We start from the raw sequence: 23,641 nt of genomic DNA, 5'->3' as shown, positions 1-23,641 counted from the left end.
AAGATAGTACATTTGTCCCATTTTGCCAATGAGGAACTGAGGTGCCAGAGAGGTTAAGTCACTTGATTAAGGTCATACAGGCAGCAACAAAGCCAGGACTCAAGCCCAGGCAATCATAATTAGAGTCCATGTTCCTTTTTTTTTTTTAAGTTTATTTATTTATTTTAGTAATCTCTATTCCCAACATGGGGCTCAAACTCACAACCCCTAGATTAAGAGTTGCATTCTCTTCCAGCTAAGCCAGCTAGGGGCCCCACATCCATGTTCCTAATCATGCCATTCTGTCTCTTTTAATTATCTGAACTCAGAGTATTCAGAAAGATTTCCCAGAAAACATTGGCTATGCTAAGATCAGAAGGCTGAGTGGAAGTTACCAGGAGTGCAGCAAAGAGGAGGCTACGGCAGTGTTACAGGTAGAAAGAATAGGTGTGTTAAGTACAGATAAAAGAAGCCATGATACATTCATTCAGGAGCTGCAGGAGTAGAGATATGAGTTTGGAAAGATAAGTAGCTCCCAGATCTTGAGACAGCTTCTAAGTCACTTTATGATTAAGAGTGTAACTTTTATGCTGAGAGCAGCTGGGAGCCACTGAAGGTTAAAACACGAGAGAGGATATGCTCAAGTTTGCATTTTAGAAAGATCATTCAGCCTGCCAAGGGGACGATAGACTGGAAGGGCACAAACCTAGAGGCAGAATGAATAGCCAGAGGTGATGTGACCAATATTATGGAAGTGACAGTGAAATATAAGGAAATGGAAAGTTTCACAACTCAAGAGATATTTAATATAGAGATGGGGTGCTTGGGTGGTTCGGTCATTTGAGTGTCAGACTTCAGCTCAGGTCATGATCTGGTGGTTCATGGTTTCGAGCCTCCCATCAGGCTCACTGCTATCAGTGCAAAGCCTACGTCTAATTCTCTGTCCTCCTCTCTCTCTGCCCCTCCCCACCTACTCTCTCCCTCTCTCTCAAAACTAAAAACAAAAACCTTAAAAAAAGAAAAGAAAGAAAGATTCAAGAGGTGAAATAGAGCTTGGTGACTGATTAACTTAGGAAGGAGGTAGATGAAGAGTCACACCTATACCAAGACCTTGGATCTATTTGAATAGATGATTTTGCACATTGGTGGTGCCCAAACAGAGATCCCACAAGAAAAATGAGAGACTTAATTGGAAATATTATTAAATTGTTGAACATATACTTTAAAGAAGAAACAGTAGAGTCAACCTTGTTTGACTTTTTTTGTTCCCAAGCACATAGTAACTGCCCAATGAGAAAACTGCTTATGAATGAATGGCCAGATGTACCGATGGTCTTGAAATTCAAGAGAGATTTGGGCTGAAGTCAGAGATGAGAGAATCATTAGCAAATAACGTTTGAAGCCATAGTGCTCGATGAGATTGTCCTTGATGAGTGTGTACAGAAGGAACAGAGGTGGGGGGTAAGACAGAGTGCCATGGATACCAACATTCAAGTGAAAGACCCAGGAACTGAGGCTGATAAAGGGGAAGGCTGGTAGAGTGACATGGAGAAAACGAGAAGATGGCTTCTGCAGTCAAGGGAGGAACATGGAAGTGTTCGATGTATACAGACACAAACACTACTGAGAGAAAAGTCCATCTTATTATTATTATTTTAAATGCTTATTTATTTTTGAGAGAGAGAGCACAAGCAGAGGAAAGGCAGGGAGAGAGGGAGGCAGAGAATCTCAAGTAGGCTCTGCATTGACAGCGAAGAGCCTGATGTGGGGCTAGAACTGTAAGATCATGACCTGAGCCGAAATCAAGAGTCAGACACTTAGCTGACTGAACTACCCAGGCGTCCAGAGAAGAGTCCATTTTAACAACCAGAACAACCCAAGGTGCCTGGGTGGCTTGGTCCATTAAGTATCCAACTTCTACTCAGGTCATAATCTCACAATCTGTGGGTTCAAGCCCCACATCAGGCTCTGTGCTGACAGCTCAGAGCCTGGAGCCTGCTCCAGATTCTGTGTCTCCCTCTCTCTCTGCCCCTCCCTTACTCATGCTCTGTCTCTCTTTCTCTTTCAAAAATAAATAAGCATTGAAAAACAATAAAAATTTTTTTAATTAAAAAAAACAAAAACAAAAATAGAACAACCCTGCATCCTTGTCAAGAACTTCTGAGTGGAAAGGAGGAAGCAGAAGCCAGAGGGGAGGGAGAGAGGTGGGAGGCATGGAGGTAGAGACAGTGAGTGTGCAAAATTCTTGTGGAATATTTGGTTATAAAAGGGAAGGGAGAGAGGGTGGTGATGGCCGGAGAAAGGAGATATTCTAGGGAGAGCTTGGAGTCTGTTTTGTGTGTGCTTTAGAGGAAGGATTTAGAGTTGGCGGTGGTGAGGAGGTTATAGATAATAATGCTGATAATGTTATTGTCCTTGTTGTTGCTGGAGATAGGGACACAGGAGAATGTTTTGAGTGAAAGGAACGAAGGAGAAGTCATTGATTCTGAGAAGGGAGGAATGCGGGGAGAAATTGAATCCAGAGTCTGGGATTAGTTTCTGATGGAATAAAGGACAGATGTTCCCTTTTGTCCTGAGAGTAGGAGGGCAGAGTGTGTGCAGAATGTAATGTAAGCATGGGGCCGGCCAGGATTTGAAGGCATTCCCTTACGCAGGCTTCCGTTCTCTCTGTGAAACTGGAGAAGGGGCACATTTGCGGATGGCAATGAAAAGGCTCAGAAGTTTTAGGAGAGGGTAGGTTTGAAATAAAAATTGTGATGAGTGGGAAAGCAAGCTCACTGGGGCAGAGAGTGGCCAGGCAGTGCTGAGAGTTCACCTGTGGTTGGAGACAGAGGCTTGGGGAAGGCGGCCCTGTTAGGGTTTGGTCTGCGGAATGTGACAGAAGGAGAAAGGACAGAGGACATCAGCAGGAGAGTGCTTGGAAATCCGGGAAATCTGGGCTGGACCAGGAAGAAAGTAAAGACAAGAGAGGTGAGAGGTGCGGGAAGATTGGGCCCCCCAGCTCCAGAGATGCCAATATTTTGTGTTCTGATTTCAGAAGCTAAAGTTCACAGCCACGTCAGATGGAAATCTCTGAGATGGGGTAGAGAGAGGAAGGTGAGTCCCTGACATAAGGAGTTATTTAAAATGGGGGGAATGTTCATTCGGGCATATGAAGAGTAGGGCATGATGCTAGAGTTGTACATATGTGTTAATTCATTTGACCTTCAAAAATAAACCTAACAGCCAGGGGTTATTATTCCTGTTAAAGAAAAGTTGTACTCAGGAAGGATATTTGCTCGTNAGAGAGAGGGAGACACAGAGTCTGAAATAGGCTCCAAGCTCTGAGCTAGCTGTCAGCACAGAGCCCAACGCGGGGCTCGAACCCATAAACCATGAGATCATGACCTGAGCCGAAGTTGGATGCTTAACCAACTGAGCCACCCAGGTGCCCCCTTTTTATTTTTTTAAGTAAACTCTATGTCAAACAAAGAAGTTGACCTCACCACTCTGAAATCAAGAGTGGCATGTTCTATCAACTGAGCCAGCCAGGCAGCCCCCTTTCACCCCCAAATTTAATCATTACTTTGGAACTGCTCCAGAAGTCACTAGAAAGAATTGAGCCTCTTTCACAGCTTTTTAAAACTAGGCTTTTAAAATTAATTAATTTGGGAGTGCCTGGCTTTCTCAGTTGGTAGAACACATGACCTTGATCTGAGGGTTGTGAGTTCAAGCCCCACGTTGAGCATAAAGCTTACTGAATTAAAACAAAATAATACAAGTAACTAACTTATTAAATTTAATTAATTTAAAGATTATCTAAAAATTCAAGCCATAAAGATGGATATGCAGGGGTGCCTGGGTGGCTCAGTTGGTGAAGTGTCTGACTCTTGGTATCAGCTCAGGTCATGATCTCACAGTTAGTGAGTCCTCTGTAAGGCTCTGTGCTAACAGTACAGAACCTGCTTCAGATCCTGTCTCCCTCTCTCTCTAACCCTCCCCTGCTTGTGCTCTCTTTCTCGAAAAATAAATAAATAAACTTAAAAAAAAATGGATATGCATAAAGAAAGCCTCCAGGTGAGGTTGGTGGGGTAGAATTATCTCTTAGTTTCTTCAGTATCCTTCTAGAATATTTCCTTGCACACACAGGCATATGTGTATATGTGTAGATACACAGTTACATATGGTTTTGCACCCCCCTTTCCACTTACAGCAATAGATCTTGGAATTATTTGAGCAACACACCCTTTTCCTTTTCAGACAGCCCAATATTCCTGAGTTACTAGAAACTATTTAACCCTACAGTAGATTTTGGGTTATTTCCTGTCTTTTTCTATTACAAGTAAATTAGTAATTCTCACCCTTGCATATGCCTTCCACTCCATCTGGAATTCCATCCTGAGGTGAGAAAGCTAGTTATCTCCACATGATTTATTGACTAAGTTGTTTCTTACCACAGTGATTTGAAATGTCCCCATTTCTCCTATACCATACTAAATTCTCAAATGAATTTTGCAGTATTTCTGTACTCCCTGCGGTGTTTCATGGATCTACATATTCTTGAGCAGTATGCTCATGCGCAATACCAAACTGCTTCACTTACTGAAGTTTTACAAAAGATTTTGAACTCTGTCAAGGAAAGGGGCGCCAGGCTGGCTCAGCCAGTACAGCATATGGCTCTTGATCTCGGGGTCCTGAGCTCAAGCCCCACGTTGGGCATGGAGCTTACTTAACTAAAAAAAAAAAAAAAAAAAATCTTTTAAGGATAGAACTCCCTCATTCCTTTTATTTATTTACTTTCTGAATTTTTGTGGCTAATGTGAATAAATTGCATTGCAGGCTAGAGAAACTCAAAGAACCAGAGATTTGACTGGAGCAGGAAAAAGAGGGAACATTCAGATGTTAATTAGCTCAACTGGCCCACACGGACACAGGAGGTCCTGAAAGGGAGAGGAGGGAAGAGAGAATTTCGGGAGAGGAAGGGAAGAAGAGAGATGAGGCCTGTACTCTCTCTGTCTCTGATCTGGCTTCTGCCCTCTCCACTCCACTGTGAGGCTCTTGACAAGGACACTAGGTTTTCTGGTTTTGTTTTGTTTTTTTTTAATTTTTTTATTTATTTCTGAGAGAGAGACAGCATGAGAAGGGGAGGGTCAGAGAGAGAGGGAGACACAGAATCTGAAACAGGCTCTGAGCTAGCTGTCAGCACAGAGCCTGACGTGGGGCCCGAACCCACAAACCGTGAGATCATGACCTGAGCCGAAGTCGGACGCTTAACCAACTGAGCCACTCAGGCGCCCCTAGGTTTTCTGGTTCTTAAGCACAATAGACTTTTCTCTTAGGGTCCCGTGGTTAGTTTTCAAGATATAGTGGTACCTTGCTGATACCTTCAGGAAGCTGTATGTTTGAATGGCTGCAAACTTTGGGTCCTTTAGAATTTATCTTCCCAGGCTAAGAGAGTCCACTCCCCATACAATGACACCTGGATCGCACACAACAATGTCTGCCTTTACTTCCAGGCCCCCTCCTCCCCTCCACCTCTTCCCCTGCCCCTAACTTCCCTGCGTCCCCCACCAACACTGTCCTTACTCTTTTCCCACTTGAGTTTCTTAAGTATTTTGAGGGAAGAGGTGTGTTGGGACAGACTGAAGGAGGCCGAGGGGTTAGAAAAGATTCCCCAAGAATCTTCACCATTTGCCATACAGCAGAATTTGCTTGAATAAATAGCTCTCTACAGTTTAGATGGTCCACAGTAGTATCTAGCACAGTGTTTGGAAGCAGAAGTAGTCAGTATCTGTTGCATAATCAACAGCCGAATTATTTGTTGCTTGCAAATCACAATTGCTGCCATCATTAAGGACAACTGAGGACCATCCTAAAGAACTCATCTCCATGGAACTTGGTAAAGATAAATTTGTTATAAATAAGTATAGTTTCATGGACATTTGGTCTAGGGCAAGTAAATTATCCAACGAGGTGATTTATAAATTCATTCAGCTTAATTCTCTGATAGGAAGCTGAGCAATGAATGTGCCCTGGTCATTGGGTCTGATTTATATCAGAAATGTACAAAAGAAAATGGAGGTTCTCTATCTTGCTCTTGTCCTCTCCTGGTCTCCTGTTACTATATAACAGGCATTTTTTCCCTTTAATTACCTTCTTCATGGCTTGAGAGCTTTGATGACTTGATTAAGCCTTGCAGTGCAGTTCCAGTCCCTACCCATCTGATTAATTAGCCCAAACCTTATTAACTTCCTAATTCTGATCAATAAGGCACTGATGCTAAACTGTGCAAGGGCAAACTAAGGAGGCAATTTTATTTCAAGACAGATAATTTACTTGATTTTAACCATCTTTTTTTTTTTTTTAATCTTACTTTTTAATGCAGCCAGACTGGAATACAGTAATATACTAATGGTCCTATGAAGATTGCATACTCTCCAATTATAGCCATTTTTCTTGCTGAAACAGTCCTATGTGATCTCACTGTTTGGGGACCTCCATTATTCAGGACATCAGGTAAGTGTTGCCCAAGGCCAGAGAAAGAATTTGATGATGGTGATGATGATGATGACTGACAAAAGAGGTAACAAGAAACGCCTCTCCCCTAAACCCAAACTCTGAATGGAGTCCCTTACTACTGAGGGAATATTCCAATATTCCAAGCCAGCATTATCCAATGGAAATATTTAAAATTTTCTAGTAGCCACATTCAAGTGAAATTAATTTTGACAGCATATGGTTTATACTCCAAACCATCAAAAATGTTATTGTAGGGGCGCCTGGGTGGCTTAGTCGGTTAAGCGTCCGACTTTCGCTTAGGTCAGGATCTCACGGTTCGTGGGTTCGAGCCCCGCGTCGGTCTCTGTGCTGATTGCCAGCTCAGAGCCTGGAGCCTGTTTCAGTCTGTGACTCCCTCTCTCTCTGACCCTCCCCTGCTCATGCTGTCTCTCTCTCTCTCTCCTAGAAATAAAAAAAAGTAAATTAAAAAAAATTAAAAAAATATTAAAAAAACAAAACAAAACAAAAAACAAAAATGTTATTGTAATGTATAAGCAATATAAAATTATTAATGAGATATTATGCTTTCCACCCTCCAGCTTTATTGAGATATAATTGACATATAACATTGTGTAAGTTTAAGGTGTACAGTGTGATGGTTAAATACATGTATATATTGTGAATGATCACCACAATAATGTTAGGTTTTTGTTTGTTTGTTTTATTTATTTTTGAGAGAGAGATTGAGAGCAGGGGAAGGGCAGAGAGAGAGGGAGACACAGAATCTGAAGCAGGCTCCGGGCTCTGAGCTGTCAGCAAGAGCCAACGAGGGGCTCAAACTCACAAACCATGAGATCAGGACTTGAGCTAAAATCAGACACTTTAACCAAATGAGCCACCAAGTGGCCCCCACAATAATGTTCATTAATACCTCCAACACTTCCTCTGTGTGTGTGTGTGTGTGTGTGTGTGTGTGTGATTTGAGAACAAATAAGGTCAATTTTCTTAGCAACTTTCAGGAAAATAATACAATAGTGTTAACTACTCATCATACTATACATTAGATTGCCAGAATTTACTCATGTTATAAGCGCAAGTTTGCATACTTAACCAACATCTTCCCATTTCCTCACTCCCCAGCCCTTGGCAGCTGCCTTGCTACTCTGTTTTCTGAGGTCAGCTTTGTTAGATTCCAAGTATAAGTGAGATCATACAGTATTTGTCTTTTACTGTCTGACTAGTTTCACTCAGCAGGATGCCCTCAGGTCCTTCCATATTGTCACAAATGGCAAGATTTTCTTTTCTTCATGGCTGAATAATATTCTAGTGTGTGTGTGTGTGTATATATATATATATATATATACCACTTTTTTTTATTCATTCATCCAACAATGGACAAGATATTGTGCTTTTTTTTAAAAGACTTTATTTTTAAGTAATCTCTATACCCAACGTGGGGCTCAAACTTACAATCCTGAGATCAAGAGTTGCATGCACTACCAACTGAGCCAGCCAGGTACCCTTTGCGCTTTCCTTTTTCAGACTAAACTTTTGAAATCTGGTGTGTATTTTATACTTACAGCTCATGTAAACTGAGACTAGCTACATTTCAAGTGCTCATTAGCCACATGTAGTTAATGAACACAGTACTGGAGAGCATAGCTCTAGATCTCAGAATCAACTGAAGGGCTTATTAAAACACATATTATTGGCCCCGCTACCAGAGTGTGTGATTCAGTAGTCTGGGTGAGGCTAGAGAATTTATATTTCCCCAGGTGATGCTGATAGTGCTGGTCCCGGAACCCCACTTTGAAAACAACGGCTTTAGGGACGCCTGGGTGGCTCAGTCAGTTCAGCGTCCGACTTCAGCTCAGGTCATGACCTCACAGTTTGTGAGTTCAAGCCCCGTGTTGGGCTCTGTGCTGACAGCTCAGACCCTGGAGCCTGTTTGAGATTCTGTGTCTGCCTCTCCCGTGCGCCACTCAGTCTCTCTTTGTCTCACTCTCAAAAATAAATAAAGATTAAAAAAAAATTTTTTTTTTAAATGACAACCATGGCTTTAGAAATACAACTGATTTCAGGGCGCCTGGGTGGCTCAGTTGCTTAAACATCTGATTCTTGATTTTGGCTCAGGTCATGATCTCACGGTTTGTGAGTTTGAGTTTTGTCTGGGGCTCTCGCAGAGCATGGAAACTTCTTGGGATTCTCAGTCTCTCCCTCTCTCTGTCTCTGTCCCTCCCCTCCCTCAAAATAAATAAATTAAAAAAGAAAAGAAAAGAAATATGACTGATTTAAACTATCTTCTCCTGGTTACAGAGATCTATACAAAAGTGACATCCCCACCAAGTTTAGGGAAGAGGGCTGCCTTGCTAGCTTAGTCCAGAAAGCATATGACTCTTGATCTTGGGGTCATGAGTTCAAGTCCCATGTTGGGCATAGAGATTACTTAAATAAATAAATATTTTTTAAAATGTTTAATTATTTATTTTGAAAGAGAGAGAGAGAGAGATTACAAATGGGGAATGGGCAGAGAGGGGGATGGAGGGAGAGAGAAACCCAAGCAGGCCCCATGCTGTCAGCACAGAGCCAGGTGGGGCTCGATCTCACCAACTGTGAGAGCATGACCTGAGCAGAAACCAAGAGTCAGACACTTAACCAGACACTTAACCGACTGAGCCACCCAGGTAACACTTCAATCATATAAGATACAAGGAACAAGCAAAAATTGTGATCTGCCTTTCTTTTTTCTTTTTTAAGTTTACTTATTTATTTTGAGAGATAGAGAGAAAGAGCAGCAGAGGGGCAGAGAGAGGGGGAGAGAGAGAATCCCAAGCAGGCTCTACAGAGCCTGACTCGGGGTTCAATCACAGGAATGGAAATGTGAGAATGTGACCTAAGCCAAGACGAAGAGTGGGACGCTTAACTCACTGCGTCACCCAGGTGTCCCTCAACTTTTTCTTTTTCATGGAAGTCATAACAATGCCTGTCACCAAGGCCCAGGTCAAGGACTGCAGGAGCTCACACAGGGCCCTGGCATCCTGGAACTGCTCAGTCAGGAGCTACAGCCTAAGATACCGGCTCCCAGTGGCATAACAGAAGGCAAGATGGGTGTTTGAGCTCTCCCCCTACACCCCTCTGGCTAGGAGTCCATCCACAGATGAGCTATCAATCCAGAAAATTGCAACTCGTTCAAAACAGACCCAAACTCTCCCATCCACTGGGCTACTGGGAAATGTTTCCTTTTGACAAAAGACCAGAATTTGGGGAAATAACTAAAAAGGACTAAGATTCCATCAGAAGAACCTAGTCATTTCGCCCATAGGTCTCCATATGAAGTGTACTGGGTGTCTGCCATGTGCCAGGCGGGGCTGGGCACCCGCTGTATAGATGCTGGCGCTCCCCAGGTGCAACCCCATCCTCTCTTGCACACACCCCTCCACCCCTCCTTGGCAACCTCAGCTTCCTTCTGATTTTAGCTTTTGCCCACATGCTGACGGCTCCCAAATCCACACAGCCAGCCTCAAGCCAGACCCTGATCCCCAAAAGGCCTGAGATCACTGCCAACTTGTCCTAACCCCCTGCATCCTTTCCAAAGCATTACCTCATTTAAGCATCCCATTAAATCTAAAATACTAAAGTGTAGAGAAAGTGAGTAACTTGCCTAAAATCAGTCCTAAAAATAAATAAATAAATAAACAAATAAACAAATAAATAAATGATCACTTTCCTAATGAGAGCAGCTAACTCACCGCCCTAACCCATATCCAGCTCTTCCCAAAGCCTACGCCCTTCACTCTTCCCATCTTCTCAGTTCTTCCCACAACAGCTGCTACCGGCCCTTCTATTCTACTGCCACCTTGCCCTTTGCCTTGTGAGCAACAGCAGGCTTCTCGGTTTGCCCTGCACACATCCTGCGAATTCATTCCTTCTCCATGCCAGATGCAACAGGAACAATATAAGGGGTGACCTAACCCGTGTGTGTGGAGAGGGGAAGTGGGCAGGCTTCCTGGAAGAAGAGGCATATAAGCTGAAACCTAAAACTAAGTTGACTTGGCAAAGAGCCTGGAGAGGACAGAAGGGAGGAGACCGTTCAGCCCCAGGGAAGGGGGAACCCATGGGAAATGAGCAATGTTCCTGAATCCCAGGGTCACAGGAAAGGAGATGGGGCTCCACATGACGCTGTAAAGGCCGGCAGAAGCCAGATCAGGCCGGGTTCTGCACGCACGTTAAAGCAATTGGACTTTTCCTAAGAACAACGGGAATGCCACTGAAGGGCTCTAAGAACTGAGTATTAAAATCCAATTTGTGCTTTTCAAATGTCAGGCTGCTGTGTGGAGAAGGGAGTGGTGGAAGGGAATCCATCCAGAAGCTATCCGAAAAGCAGGAGAATGCAGAGTGGTTCAGGCTATGTGTTGGCGGTACAGGTGGAAAGAAGTGAGCAAGTTTAAAGGACACAAGAAGATAGAATTGGGGGGAGCAGACATTGTGTCCAGGGAGAGGAAGGTAGAGATCAAGGATGAGCCCTTTATTTCCGACTTGGCATCCGGGTAGGTAGGTGCCGTGCCTTGAGACAGCGATGATGGTTACTATTGTTGCTTCTATCTAGATGTGCCTGTGGGTCATGCAGATGGAAGGGACAGTCTGGATTGGAAAGAAAGGCTTGGGAACCAAGTGCATAAATGTGGTATTCGAAGCCAAGGGAGTGACTGAGATCTCTAGAGAGACTGTGCAGACAGGCAGAGAAAAGAGAAGCCTGGGGACCATACAACATTTAAAACTGGGGCCACAACAACAGACACATGAAGAGATGCTCAGCGTCCCTCATCATCAGGGAAATACAAATCAAAGCCACACTGAGATACCACCTCACACTGGTCAGAGGGGCTAAAATGAACAAATCAGGAAACCACAGATGTTGGCGAGGATGTAGAGAAACAGGAACCCTCTTGCACTGTTGGTGGGGATGCAAACTGGTGTAGCTGCCCTGGAAAACAGTATGGAGATTCCTCCAAAAATGAACAGTAGAACTTCCCTATGACCCAGCAATAGCACTGCTAGGAATTTACCCAAGGAATACAGGAGTGCTGATGCACAGGGGCACATGTACCCCAATGTTCATAGCAGCACTCTCAACAATAGCCAAATCATGGAAAGAGACTAAATGTCCATTGACCGAGGAATGGATCAAGAAGATGTGGTTTATCTATACAATGGAATACTACTTGACAATGAGAAAGAATGAAATCATGCCAGTTACAGCAACACGGATGGAACTGGAAAGTATTATGCTGAGTGAAATAAGTCAGTCAGGGAAAGGGGTGCCTGGGTGGCTCAGTCGGTTGAGCGTCCAACTTCGGCTCAGGTTTAGTGGGTTCGAGCCCGCGTTGGGCTCTGTGCTGACAGCCAGCTCAGAGCCTGGAGCCTGCTTCAGATTCTGTGTCTCCCTCTCTCTTTGACCCTCCCCTGCTCATGCTGTCTCTCTCAGAAGTAAATAAAAACATTAAAAAAAAAGTCAGTCAGGGAAGGACAGATATCATATGTTTTCACTCATATGTGGATCTCAAGAAACTAACAGAAGACCATGGGGGAAGGTAAGGGGGAAAATAGTTACAAACAGAGAGGGAGGAGGCAAACCACAAGAGACATTTAAATACAGAGAACAAACTGAGGGTGGATGGGGGGGAGGGGGGAGAGGAGAAAATGGGTGATGGGCACTGAGGAGGGCACTTGTTGGGATGAGCACTGGGTGTTGTATGTAAGCCAATTTGACAATAAATTATATTTAAAATAATAAATACATAAATAAAACAGGGGCTGTGAGGACTCCACAAAAGCCATCCTCTGGAGAAGGGCAGAGAATGTCTCAAAGGTGGGAGTGAGAAGGTAACCAACCCACAGATAAGGACTGAAACAGTCATTTACATTACCGTCAAAGCAATTTACACTTTTCAATAATGTGTTTGTATGCACTAGATTCAGGTGATGTATCCACACCAAGAAACTGTCAGGCCCAAAGATGAATTCAAGCCCATCATTTGCAAGACTGAAAAGCTGTAGCTTTGAAATGAAAATTTTTCCTGCCAGTGTTTTGAGAGTCTGGGGGCAATTTTATCTTGCTCATTGGTTGTCTCCAGCGTCATCTGCCTGGCTTACAATTGGTATTCATTAAAAATGTCAAGAAGGGGGGCGCCTGGCTGGCGAGTCAGAAGGGCAGGTGACTCTGGATCTCAGGTCTGGAGTTTGAGACCTAGCTGGGTATACATATAACTTAAATTAATAAACATTTCTTTAAAAATGTCAGGAGGAAGATGAAAAAGTTCTGGAGCAGAATGGTGGCGATGCTTACAAAAATGGGAATGTACTCAGTGCCACTGAGTAGTATAGTTAAATATGGCTACAGTCAGAAGGGGCACATGTGCCCCAATGTTTATAGCAGTGCTATTGACAATACTCCATTGTGTATGTACTCAGCAATCAAAAAGAATGAAATCTTGCCATTTGCAACTACATGGATGAAACTAGAGGGCAGTATGCTAGGCGAAATTAGTCAGAGAAAGACAAAAATAGGAATTTACTCATATGAGGACTTTGAGATACAAAACATATGAAAATAAGGGAAGGGAAGCAAAAATAATATAAAAACAGCTGAAGAGACTCTTAAATATGGAGAACAAACAGAGGGTTGCTGGAGGGGGTGTGGGACAGGGGATGGGCTAAATGGGTAAGGGGCATTAAGGAATCTACTCCTGAAATCACTGTTGTACTATATGCTAACTACTTGGATGTAAATTAAAACATAAGTAAATTATTTTTTAAAGTGTGAAAATAAAATAAAGTGTGGTCTCCAAGTTTTTAAAACAATGAGAATGCAGAAAGATAGGAAGCAGGAGGGAAGAGAGAAATCATACCACTTCCATTAAGTGTTAACTTGAGGATTTAAGCTCAAGGTGTGTAGTGCTTCCCCTCGCACTGTTTGCCAAAAAAGGAAGTTCCAGCAGGCACAGGATCCAGGAAGGGGAGCAGAGCCCCCATGATGGGGGAGGTTGGCTTCATCTCCTGCCACACCTTGTGCTAAGGACTGTGTTTTACCCAGGTAGTACAAACTGAGCTCTCTGCCACATTTTTGCTCATGAGCTGGCTCATGCCAGCTTTGGTTCCTTAGGAAACTCAGTGAGGCATAGACGATGCTAATATTTTCTAACCAGATCTGGACAAGTATTGAACTTGTAGACTACCGTTTATATCTTTTCCCCCACGACTTGGGGAACTTTTCCAACTTTTCTTGTAACTTGGAACCATTTTATTTAATGTTTTAATTTTCTAAAATGTTCGTTTACTTTTGAGAGAGAGGGAGCACACATGCAAGGAGGGGAGGAGCTGAGACGGAGACACAGAATCCAAAGGAGGCTCCAGGCTCTGAACAGTCAGCACAAAGCCCGAGGCAGGGGTCTCGAACCCACAGACTGCAAGATCATGACCTGACTGAAGTCAGATGCTTAACTGACTAAGCCACCCAGGTGCCCCTGGAACCATTTAAATGGCAGGAATCAGATGTTCCTTAAAGGTTGCACAGACACACAACACCTGTAAAACTTCATATCTCTTCAGGAAATAGATTTTTGGCAACATGTTCAGTCCTTCTGAAGATACAGCCCTATTCAGATTTTCATCTCTTCTGAAGACAACTTTGATAATTTATGTGTTCATAGAATATACTCAAAGAATACTTTTACATTCAATGGTACATATTTTCAGACTTATTAATATTTTATGTAATAATGTCATTTTTCATCTTTTCAGGGCTTGTGAAAAAAATCTTTTTCAGGATTTGTTTTTTACTCCTAATGTTTTTTTTTTTTTATTGACACTTCTTTTTATTTTTAGCTTGGTCAGTTTTCTCTATTTGCTATGGGCTATTTTCCCCCAAATAACCAGACCTTGATTTTATTTATGTGGCAGCTTTTCTTTTATTTTCTTCATTAATTTTGGCTTTCCCCCAATTCGTAACTCCTTCATAAGTTAAAATCTGTCATGTTGGTTACATTAATGTAAATTTTACTAGTTGTAAAGATGCACCAGGGACTAATTTTAAGAAGGTACCAGAGGAGCGGTGGCTCAGTCGGTTGAGCGTCTGNCTAGAAGTTTTATAGATATTAATATGTGTCATTATATTTTATTTTATTTTATTTTATTTATTTATTTTTTTTAAAAGTGTTTCCTGTTTTTTTCTTTTTAATTTTTTTTAATGTTTTTTATTTATTTCTAGGAGAGAGAGAGAGAGCGTGAGCAGGGGAGGGTCAGAGAGAAAGGGAGTCACAGACTCTGAAACAGGCTCCAGGCTCTGGGCTGGCAGTCAGCACAGAGCCCAACGCGGGGCTCGAACCCATGAACCGCAAGATCATGACCTAAGCGAAAGTCGGACGCTTAACCAACTAAGCCACCCAGGCGCCCCTATGCCATTATATTTTAAATAGCTAAGATTAATCTTCAGGTATATCTGCTTTTACATTTACTAGGCCACACAAAAATTATTCCAGCCATGATTTTCTAGAGTTGTAAACCTCAGGGCTTCAAGTGTGATTTTAACTGTAAGTCAGAGTGGATCTGAAGTCATTGAAAGAGAATTCTGGTCCCGTGAGCGGTTGCTGCCTTAGCCCACCTTTGCAAAGCTGGGGTGGTGCTCTATAGAGGCCCGGGTGATCACCAGGCTCTCCAGTTTTCACAGGTGCGGATGAATTTTTGTCTTTGTTCAGAAGGGAATAGAAAGTTGGTTCCTCAACCTCTCTGGCTCTGTTTGCCCATCTGCAGAATGGGTATAGCAATAAGCCACTCGCAACAATCTTTTGAAGATTTTTGAAGATCAAGAAAATAAAACTCAAAACTATTTACTAATTTCCCTAAAGCCACACAGTTAATAGAAAGTTTGAACAAGCCGCGCCTGGGGTCAAGAACGTTGCTTTGATCTCCAAAGTCTCTACCTATACAACGTTTCTCAATTTGACTCTAATCACACATTTTAAAATGTTCAACACAGGGATGCGGGTCACGATCATTTTGCATTTAAGCTATTATACACAGCATCTTAAATATATAAAGACACACACTTTGTCTGAATGTCAAGTAGAAGCCAAATGCAACAGAGCTGATAAGATTTTAAAAGTGTATTCACATTTGCCAATGAGGAGTTTGTTAATGATCTTAGCAAGAGCAGATTCAGTGCTGTGTGAGGACAGAGGGCCATGAAAAGATTGCAATTATCGTAAACGCTTTGAGGCAACAAGTGCTTTTACGTTATGTAGCATTAGAGTGTGGCCTGCGTTACTCCCAGTGCAAGCTAACCCTTTCTGACGGCTTCCAAGGTCCTCCAAGACCGTATGTTCTGCAACCTTGCATTCCTCAACTCCTGCTACTGTATCCCGTCATTCTTCCTGCCTTTGCTCCAACCCGCTGGCCTCCTCCCTGTCCCTCTGTCACAGACACATTGTGCTCTTAAGTCTTAGAATACTTGCTCCTCAGACTGGAAGGCTCCTTCCCAGATCCCCACCCTTGACACCCTTACATTCACGCCTGCCCTGACCGCCCTTGGTCAAATTACCACCTGTCTGTACCCCAGTCTTCCTGACCTTGTTTGATCTCCAAAGCACTTGCTTTCCGACATACTACATTTCCTTTTTCACCACGTCTGTTCTCCGGTGAATGTCTCCCCCACTCCCCACCACTAGAATTTGAACTTCATGAGCACAGGGGTTTGGGTTTTGACACTCACATATATCACCCACCTGGAACACACTCGACACAGCAAAGGTTTCCAAAAAACATTTGGTGAGAGAATGAATGAACGAATGAATTAACAAATGCGAAACAACGTACTAATTATGTATCTACACTCATTAGTCACTCACACTTAGACTTCACATCTGGGCTCTGCGGCTCACTAGCTGTGCAGCCTTTTTTAACCTTCGTTTCCTCATCTGTTGATGAAGAAAAGATAAGATTATCTTTATATCTCGTAAGATTATTGTTGAGATTCTATAAGGCAATTAGTGCACAGTGCTTAGCACCATGCCCGGAACATACCTAGAATATGCTCAGGAAACGTTAGATGCTATTACCATATGTCATCTATCGTCACTATAATCATTGTTTTATTTAATTTCCACACTGGTCCTAAAAGGCTGATATTATTCCTATTTTAAAGATATGGAAAGTGAACAAAAAGAGGTGAAATAACTTCTTCACCATCAGAGAGGATAAGTCTCCCAGCTGGTCTACTGGGTCCCTCTTTTCAGGCCGCTCGGTTCACCTGGCTCCTGCCTGACCCTGGGGTCCTTGGCCACCAAACCTCACTGGCTCCTCCCACAATATCCAGACTCATCTGAAGCATCAGGGCAGTGGGGCTTCCCCAGTGGTTGTCCAAGGAGTGCAGGGGTTAACTTCCCACGGGCAGCAGACTGAGATCCTCTCCGTTTTGCATTCTGAGCTATTTTCTAAAACAGTGTTGCTGTATAGTCTTCCTAGAAAAGTGCCTATGGCTGAGCTTCATAAGACAGGATCTAGATATACACCACCTTGCATTTTCTTCCTCTCTTCTTCTTTTTTTTAAATTTATTTACTTATTTTTGAGAGAGAGAGTGAGAGAGCACAAGCAGGGGAAGGGCAGAGAGAGAGGGAGACAAGAATCTGAAGCAGAATCTGAAGTCGGACACTTAACCAACTGAGCCACCCAGGTGTCCCAATTGTATATTTTTATTACATATATATATGTTTTATTTTCCTATTCCTACTTATTAAAAAAAATTTTTTAATTGAAATCTGCAGTGCTTTGCCTGTGTAAGAGCCAGAGCTCTCACTGCACTTGGGCAAATTGCTTTTTCTGTCTGCCCTTCAAGTTCCTCATCTGTACCACAGGGATGATCATGAACCAACCATCAAGTATTCAGACCAGGACCTGGCACATTAAGATATCACCTTTTTAATTTTTTAAAAAATTTTATTTTTAAGTAATTTCTATACCCAATGTGGGGCCTAAACCCACAACCCTGAAACCAGGAAGCACATGCTCCATGGACTGAGCAGCCAGGAGCCTCAGAATACTACCTTTTGAAGGAAAAATTTTAGTTACAATGTAGAAGTCTTTAAAACTAAACTATAACCCAGGGCGCCCGCCCGGGTGGCTCAGTTGGTTAAGCATCTGACTCTTAATGCTGACTGAGCCCCCAGGTTCTCCCTGCTCACTCACTCTCTCTCTCAACATAAATAAATCAACATTCAAAAAATAAATAAATAAAACTAAACTATTACCCTGTTTTCAAAAAACACTTAAATAATATCAATCATGCAGTTAGTGACAAAGGTGCTACTATATTTGAACCAGATATTGTTCTAAGTACTTACAAAATATCTTATTTAATCCACACAAAAAGCCTGTGTGATAGGGATTATTATCCTCATTTTACAAATAGAAAATTGAGCTCAGAGAAGTTTGCTGCCCCAAATCATACAATTAATTGTATCGGTCTCTAATGTCTATGCTTTTAATTATTTGTTTTTGCTTTTTCTTTTAAACAATTATTTATTTTTGAGAGAGGCAGGGAGGAGCAGAGAGAGAGGGGGACAGAGGATCTGAAGTGGGCTCTCTGATAACAGCAAAGGGCCTGGTGAGGGGCTTGGACTCACAAATCATGAGATCCTGACCTGAGCCAGGAAGTCAAACACTTAACTGATTGAGCCATCCAGATGCCCCTCTGCTTTTAATTACTGTACCATCTTCCTGTCAGAAAATAGGAGGTAGTTCCCCAATATGTAAAAATAGGTAAAATTTAAAATACAACAGTTTAAATATCTCCAAGCTAATTATCATACTAGGCAGGATTGCAAGGCTAATATTCTGCTTACAAAACAATTGACTACATTGGGGTAGGGAGGTGTGGGGAGTAGAAAAGAAATGTGGGCTTTGCTTCCATTATAATGTATGTTATGTTTAATAATTTTTTGTTTCCTTCTTTATTTATTTTGAGAGAGACCGAGAGAGAGAACAATCAGGAGAGGGGCAGAGAGAGGGAGAGAGAGAATCCCAAGCAAGCTCCATGCTCACAGCACAGAGCCCAATGTGGGGCTCGACCCACAACCTGTGAGATCATGACCTGAGCTGAAACCAAGAGTCAGACATTTAACTGCCTGAGCCACCCAGGCGCCCCTGTGTGTCAGTTTAAAAATGTCAGGGCAGAGGTGCCTGAGTGGCTCAGCTGGCTGAGTGACCAACTCTTGATTTCGGCTCAGGTCATGGTCCCAGTCCCAAGTCCCATGTAAGGCTCCACAGTGAGTGTGGAGCCTGCTTAAGATTCTCATTCTCTCTCCCTCTCTCTCTCTCTCCCTCTCTCTCTCTCTCCCTCTCTCTCTCTCTCTCAGTCCTTTCTCTCTCTCCCCCTTCTGCCACTCTCCCCTGTTTGTGCGCTCACGCTCTCTCTCTTTCTCTCTTAAAATAGAAATTAAAGTAAGTGAATGAGTCAGTCAGTCAGGGCAGAGGCTCTCAGCTGGCTTAGTCGGAAATGGATGCCATTCTTGATATTGAGGTCATGAGTGCCAGCCCCATGTCGGGTGAAGAGACTACTAAAAAATCCCCACAAGGGACCCCTGGGTGGCTCAGTCACTTAAGCATCTGACTTCAGCTCAGGTCCTGGTCTCACAGTTTGTGGGTTTGAGCCCCATGTCCAGCTCTGTGCTGACAGCACATAGCCTGGAGCCTGCTTTGAATTCTGTGTCTCCCTCTCTCCCTCTCTCTGCCCCTCCCCTCTCGCGCTCTATCCATCTGTCTCTCTCTCTGTCAAAAATATATAAACATTTAAAAAAATCCACAAAACTTAAAACCACCTCCTACTAATAAATATAAAATAAAAATGTTGTACTGTTCCTGCTTTGATAATCAAGTGACCCAGATGGAAGACAGGAAATTACAATTCTTCTGTTTTAAAACTTCAACTAGAAGAACTTGTGAGAATATTAATAGCTTTTCCACTTACAGGATGCTTTTAGTGATGAGGTATTGTCCTCTCTTCTACTACTCTGCATGAAGTAAAACCTGAAATTAAAGATATCACAATGAGAGCTTCCTAGACACCAACGTGGAGTTCTTAGATTCTGTTCCTCTTTACTGCTTGATGTGAGCCTTGTCGAATAAACCAAAAAAGTGTGACCCAATCTGGAAAAATACAGTTATTCCTCCCTCTCAAGGATACGCAGGCTTCATTTTATCCAGTGACTCTGTCTTGCGCCTACTTTGGTCTGACACAGAAATTAACTTCATTTTCCAGCTCATCACACTCAGCATATGCTCCAACAAATGGATTCCTGTGTCTGGAGACCAGTAAAATCTCTGCCTCCCTTGGGGACTCTGCTATAGAGCGTTTGTTCTAGGACATTAATGGATGTCCTAACCAGTCCACGTTTTCTAAAGCAATGACAACTCAAGGTTATAGTCTCAAAATGAGTCATGTTCGATATAATGACCGCAAAAAGGTGTACACACGCAGCACACAGACATTCCTTGTGGTGTCAATCATGCATATTGCTTCTTTTTTCCAATGTGAAATGTAATGGGGATCCTTATTCTAGACGCATTTTTAAAAATCACCAAATCAATTTCTAGGAAGCAGCCTTTTGCATGAGTTAGAGCAAATGTTCAATTAGTCCCGAGTGCTTGCTCAAAGATGGGTAACACAACTAGAAATGAGTACCAGATGATTGATAAAATGTGGTCACAATTACATGTTCTCTCAAAATCATGCCCCAGGCCTAAATAAATGAATGAATGAATGAATCTCCAACCAAACTACTTAGATGAAATATTTTCAATAAATTGCTCATTAAGACTGAAGACTGAATACATTTCAGTATAGAGGTTGTGATGTTAAAAAGGAAAAAAGGCAGGGTGCCTGGGTGGCTCAATTAGTTGAGCTTCGACTTTGGCTCAGGTCATGATCTCACAGTTTTGCGGGTTCGAGGCCCGCACTGGGCAGCTGGAGGGAGCCTGCTTCAGATTCTGTGTCTCCCTCTCTCTCTGCCCCTCCCCAACTTGTGCTCTGTCTCTCAAAAATAAACAAACATTAAAAGTTGTTTTTTTGAGAAAAGGAAAATGTCTCCCAAGAAAGAACATTTCCCAAAACAAATGGGAAAGAAAAATAAATTTGGAATTTCAGGGAATGTGCCAAAAATGCTGTAGGACAAATCACAGAAAGTTATGCAAAGACATATCATAAAACCAGCATACCAAATCTCTCTTTCAGGTGAGTAGATTAGGTGACTCAGAGTATGAAAACTAGGCTAAGAGAAATAGATCAGTTGTCAGATCTTCTAATAACACAATGAAAATAAATACCCATTGACTGAATTGGAAGGAGGTAGGTGATTTTACTTTTTTTATAGCTTGGACTAATAGATGTCAATAGGACTTTTTACCGTTACAGACATACTTTTAATACAGTTAACTATTAGTGTCTAGATTTTACTTGATGTCCATAGTGTATAGTATAAAACCATAAAAACCACCTGAGTGTGGATTTTTCACGCATAAGCTTTACTTGAGACAATTCAAACCAGTATGGAATTCAAAACTAAAAGTAGGGACAAACACATAAAGGTAAGCTTATCAAAATGAGCACTGCTCAGTGCAGGTGAACTACCCCAGAGTTATGGGTGTACATAGGAACTCCCTGTCCTCCGGAAAGACATCAGCGACCAGGGCACTGACCAGCCTCTGAGACACCCTCATTGCTCCTCCCTTGGAGAACGAAAGATTTTAGTGACTCCAGAACAGAGCTATCTGAACAGAAACAAGAAAAATATCAACATTATATTAACACAATTTGGAAAATGATCACAAAAATGGTAGAAATCGCCATCAGACTCACTGCTTTCTCTTTTTCATTGAATGTAATAAAAGACGAGCAAAATAATAAAAGTCCAAAAAAGAGGAACAGAAGCAACCGAAAAAAAATCGATCTACAAGGTAGATACGAATAAAAAAAACAATAATATCAGACCAATTTGAAATCAAAGTTGAAAGTCTTAAAGAGTACTAGAAGAATATTTTATATTTATAAAAGTTATGATCCACTAAATACATGTAATGGTCAGGAACCTTTGTGCACCTATTAACAGATTCAAAATATATACTGCAAAACCTGATAGCAGAACAAATATCTACTGACAAACCCTTAAATAAAGCATTAGATGTTAACCTATCACTCAAAAATCAACAGATCCAATTTACATAGAAATGTAGATGTAGAGGAATACATCACACAATTCAATAAACAGGTACAGATTTCCTGCCCAATAAAAAAAAAACACAGCCTTTTCAAATATTCATGGAATATATCAAAATATTAGCTATATATTGATTAGGCCAGTAAAAAAGTTCAATGAATTCCTCAAATTAGAAATTATTATTTTTTAATGTTTATTTATTCATTTTGAGAGAGAGAGAAATAGAGAATGGGGGAGAGGGACAGCCAAGGAGGATCAGAGAGAGAGGGAGAGAGAATCCCAAGCAGGCTCTGTGTTATCAGGACAGAGACCAAAGTGGGGCTGGATTTCACAAACTCTGAGATCAGGACCTGAGCTGAAATCAAGAGTCCAAAGCTTAACCCGGCTGAGCCACCCATGTGCCCCCAGGATCTGTTTCCTAATTTTGTGGAGGAAAGGTCACAACAGATTTCTCAGAGGAATGAAAATTAAGCTGAGACTTGAAAGCTCTGAAATTGAGCTAGGTGAAACAGTGNTTATCCACCCCCAGGCCCCCCCACCCCCACAGTACTCAGAGAATATGCCCATTAACCATGGATCGCAGGACAATTGGTGTGAGAGGCAGACTTCCCTGCACACGGTTTTATACCTAGCTTCAAAGACTACATCTGCCACAAAAAGTTGTAGACAAATAGGTGGATTATATATTTAAAATATATTCAGTATATAAAAATACATCCATCAAGGAACCAACAGAACAAGTGTAAGAGGGAGCCCTTGCCTTCAAGAAGGATACGCAGTAGTGAAGAGTATAAGACTTAGAGAAAGTGAATAATGGAAAAACTGCATAAAATGTTAGGTGAGTGGCCTGCACCAAGCCTGCACTTAACGCTTCACCCCTTCACTCCCTGGCGAGCTCTCAAAACGCCTAAGGTGAAGATGGAGGGGGAAGATGCCTGCCTTTAGAGGTCTGGCTTCAGCCTTGCCCAACCAAGAAGCTCTCTCTGAGGTCTCAGCCTCTCCGGCAGAAAGAAAAAGATCACCAGGAGAAACCAGTCGTCCCATTTCAGTGCGCAGGTGGACAGCCCCGAATTAGACCCCTTTCTCTAGCTGCAACCTAGGCGGCTTCCAAAAGTTAGATAAGAGCCAGCCCAGGCTTCAGGCTCAGGCCTTGAGCTGGGCCCGCCGACGGCCAGCCTGGACCGAGTTTAGGAGCTCCAGCTCCCGGAAGCCCTGGGCCACGTGGGCAGGAGGCAGCCAGTCGGTGCCTCAGGTCTCTCCGCGCGCCGCCTGCGGCTGCGCTCCCCACCGTCACCCCACCCCACCCCCTCCCGCCTCTAGCCTGAGGCCCGCCTTGGTGGCGTCTGGGCTTCCCACTCACCGGCGTGTGGGGGCTCCGGCAGCCGCGGGTGGAGGGGAGGAGGAGGTCTGAAGGTGTGGGGTTAGGGAGGGAGAGGGAGGAAGGGGGGGACTGCGGGGTCCCCAAGGCCAGCAGCTCAAAGGAGGACCATCAGTCGTCACGGCCATTGTCACGACCTCCCCCCCCCCTTACGCACGGACATGGGGCGGGGTCAGGCCCTGGATGTCACCTGGGAGGGACATCCATCCCACAAAATGGATCTGGACTCTGCCTATGCCTCTTCCGGTCCGCCTCCCCTCCACCCTCCCTGTCCCTCCTCTGGTAGCTGAGCCTCGAGGCCGGAGCAGTCCTCCCCACCAGGGAAACCTCTTGCGGTGCGGGTGAAATCAGAGCCCTGCTTTATTTCGGAAAGCTCTGAGTAATAATTACGGGGGGAAGGGAGACAGCCATAGGGTAAATCAAGGAAGTAACCAAAACAGCCCCTGTTGAGGCCTCTGCCACTCGCGTCGCTGTGCTGTGAGCGCACCTGGGCCCACCTAAGTCTTTCCACTCCTTCCCTACGTTTGGTGCCATTAGTGTGCG

The 23,641-nt window shown here is 43.1% G+C and overlaps 1 protein-coding gene across 1 annotated transcript in view; it reads right to left on the bottom strand.

Moving 5' to 3' along the window:
- The window catches only part of LOC144221996 (uncharacterized), a 77,823-nt gene extending 54,597 nt beyond the window's left edge, over positions 1-23,226 (bottom strand). Inside the window, exons 1-3 of the mRNA XM_077752497.1 lie at positions 23,081-23,226; positions 19,476-19,534; positions 16,359-16,427 (exon numbers count right to left, since the gene is read on the bottom strand). Of these exons, the coding sequence (XP_077608623.1) occupies positions 16,359-16,427; positions 19,476-19,534; positions 23,081-23,226 (274 nt within the window). The remainder of the gene's footprint in view (positions 1-16,358; positions 16,428-19,475; positions 19,535-23,080) is intronic.
- Between the last annotated feature and the right edge of the window lie 415 nt (positions 23,227-23,641).

The sequence above is a fragment of the Crocuta crocuta genome, unplaced genomic scaffold, assembly GCF_008692635.1.
Source record: "Crocuta crocuta isolate KB4526 unplaced genomic scaffold, BGI_CrCroc_1.0 scaffold141, whole genome shotgun sequence".
NCBI classification, from domain to species: Eukaryota; Metazoa; Chordata; class Mammalia; order Carnivora; family Hyaenidae; genus Crocuta; species Crocuta crocuta.
Note: the sequence above shows the minus strand (reverse complement) of the source record. Positions and strands in the feature narration are given on the sequence as shown.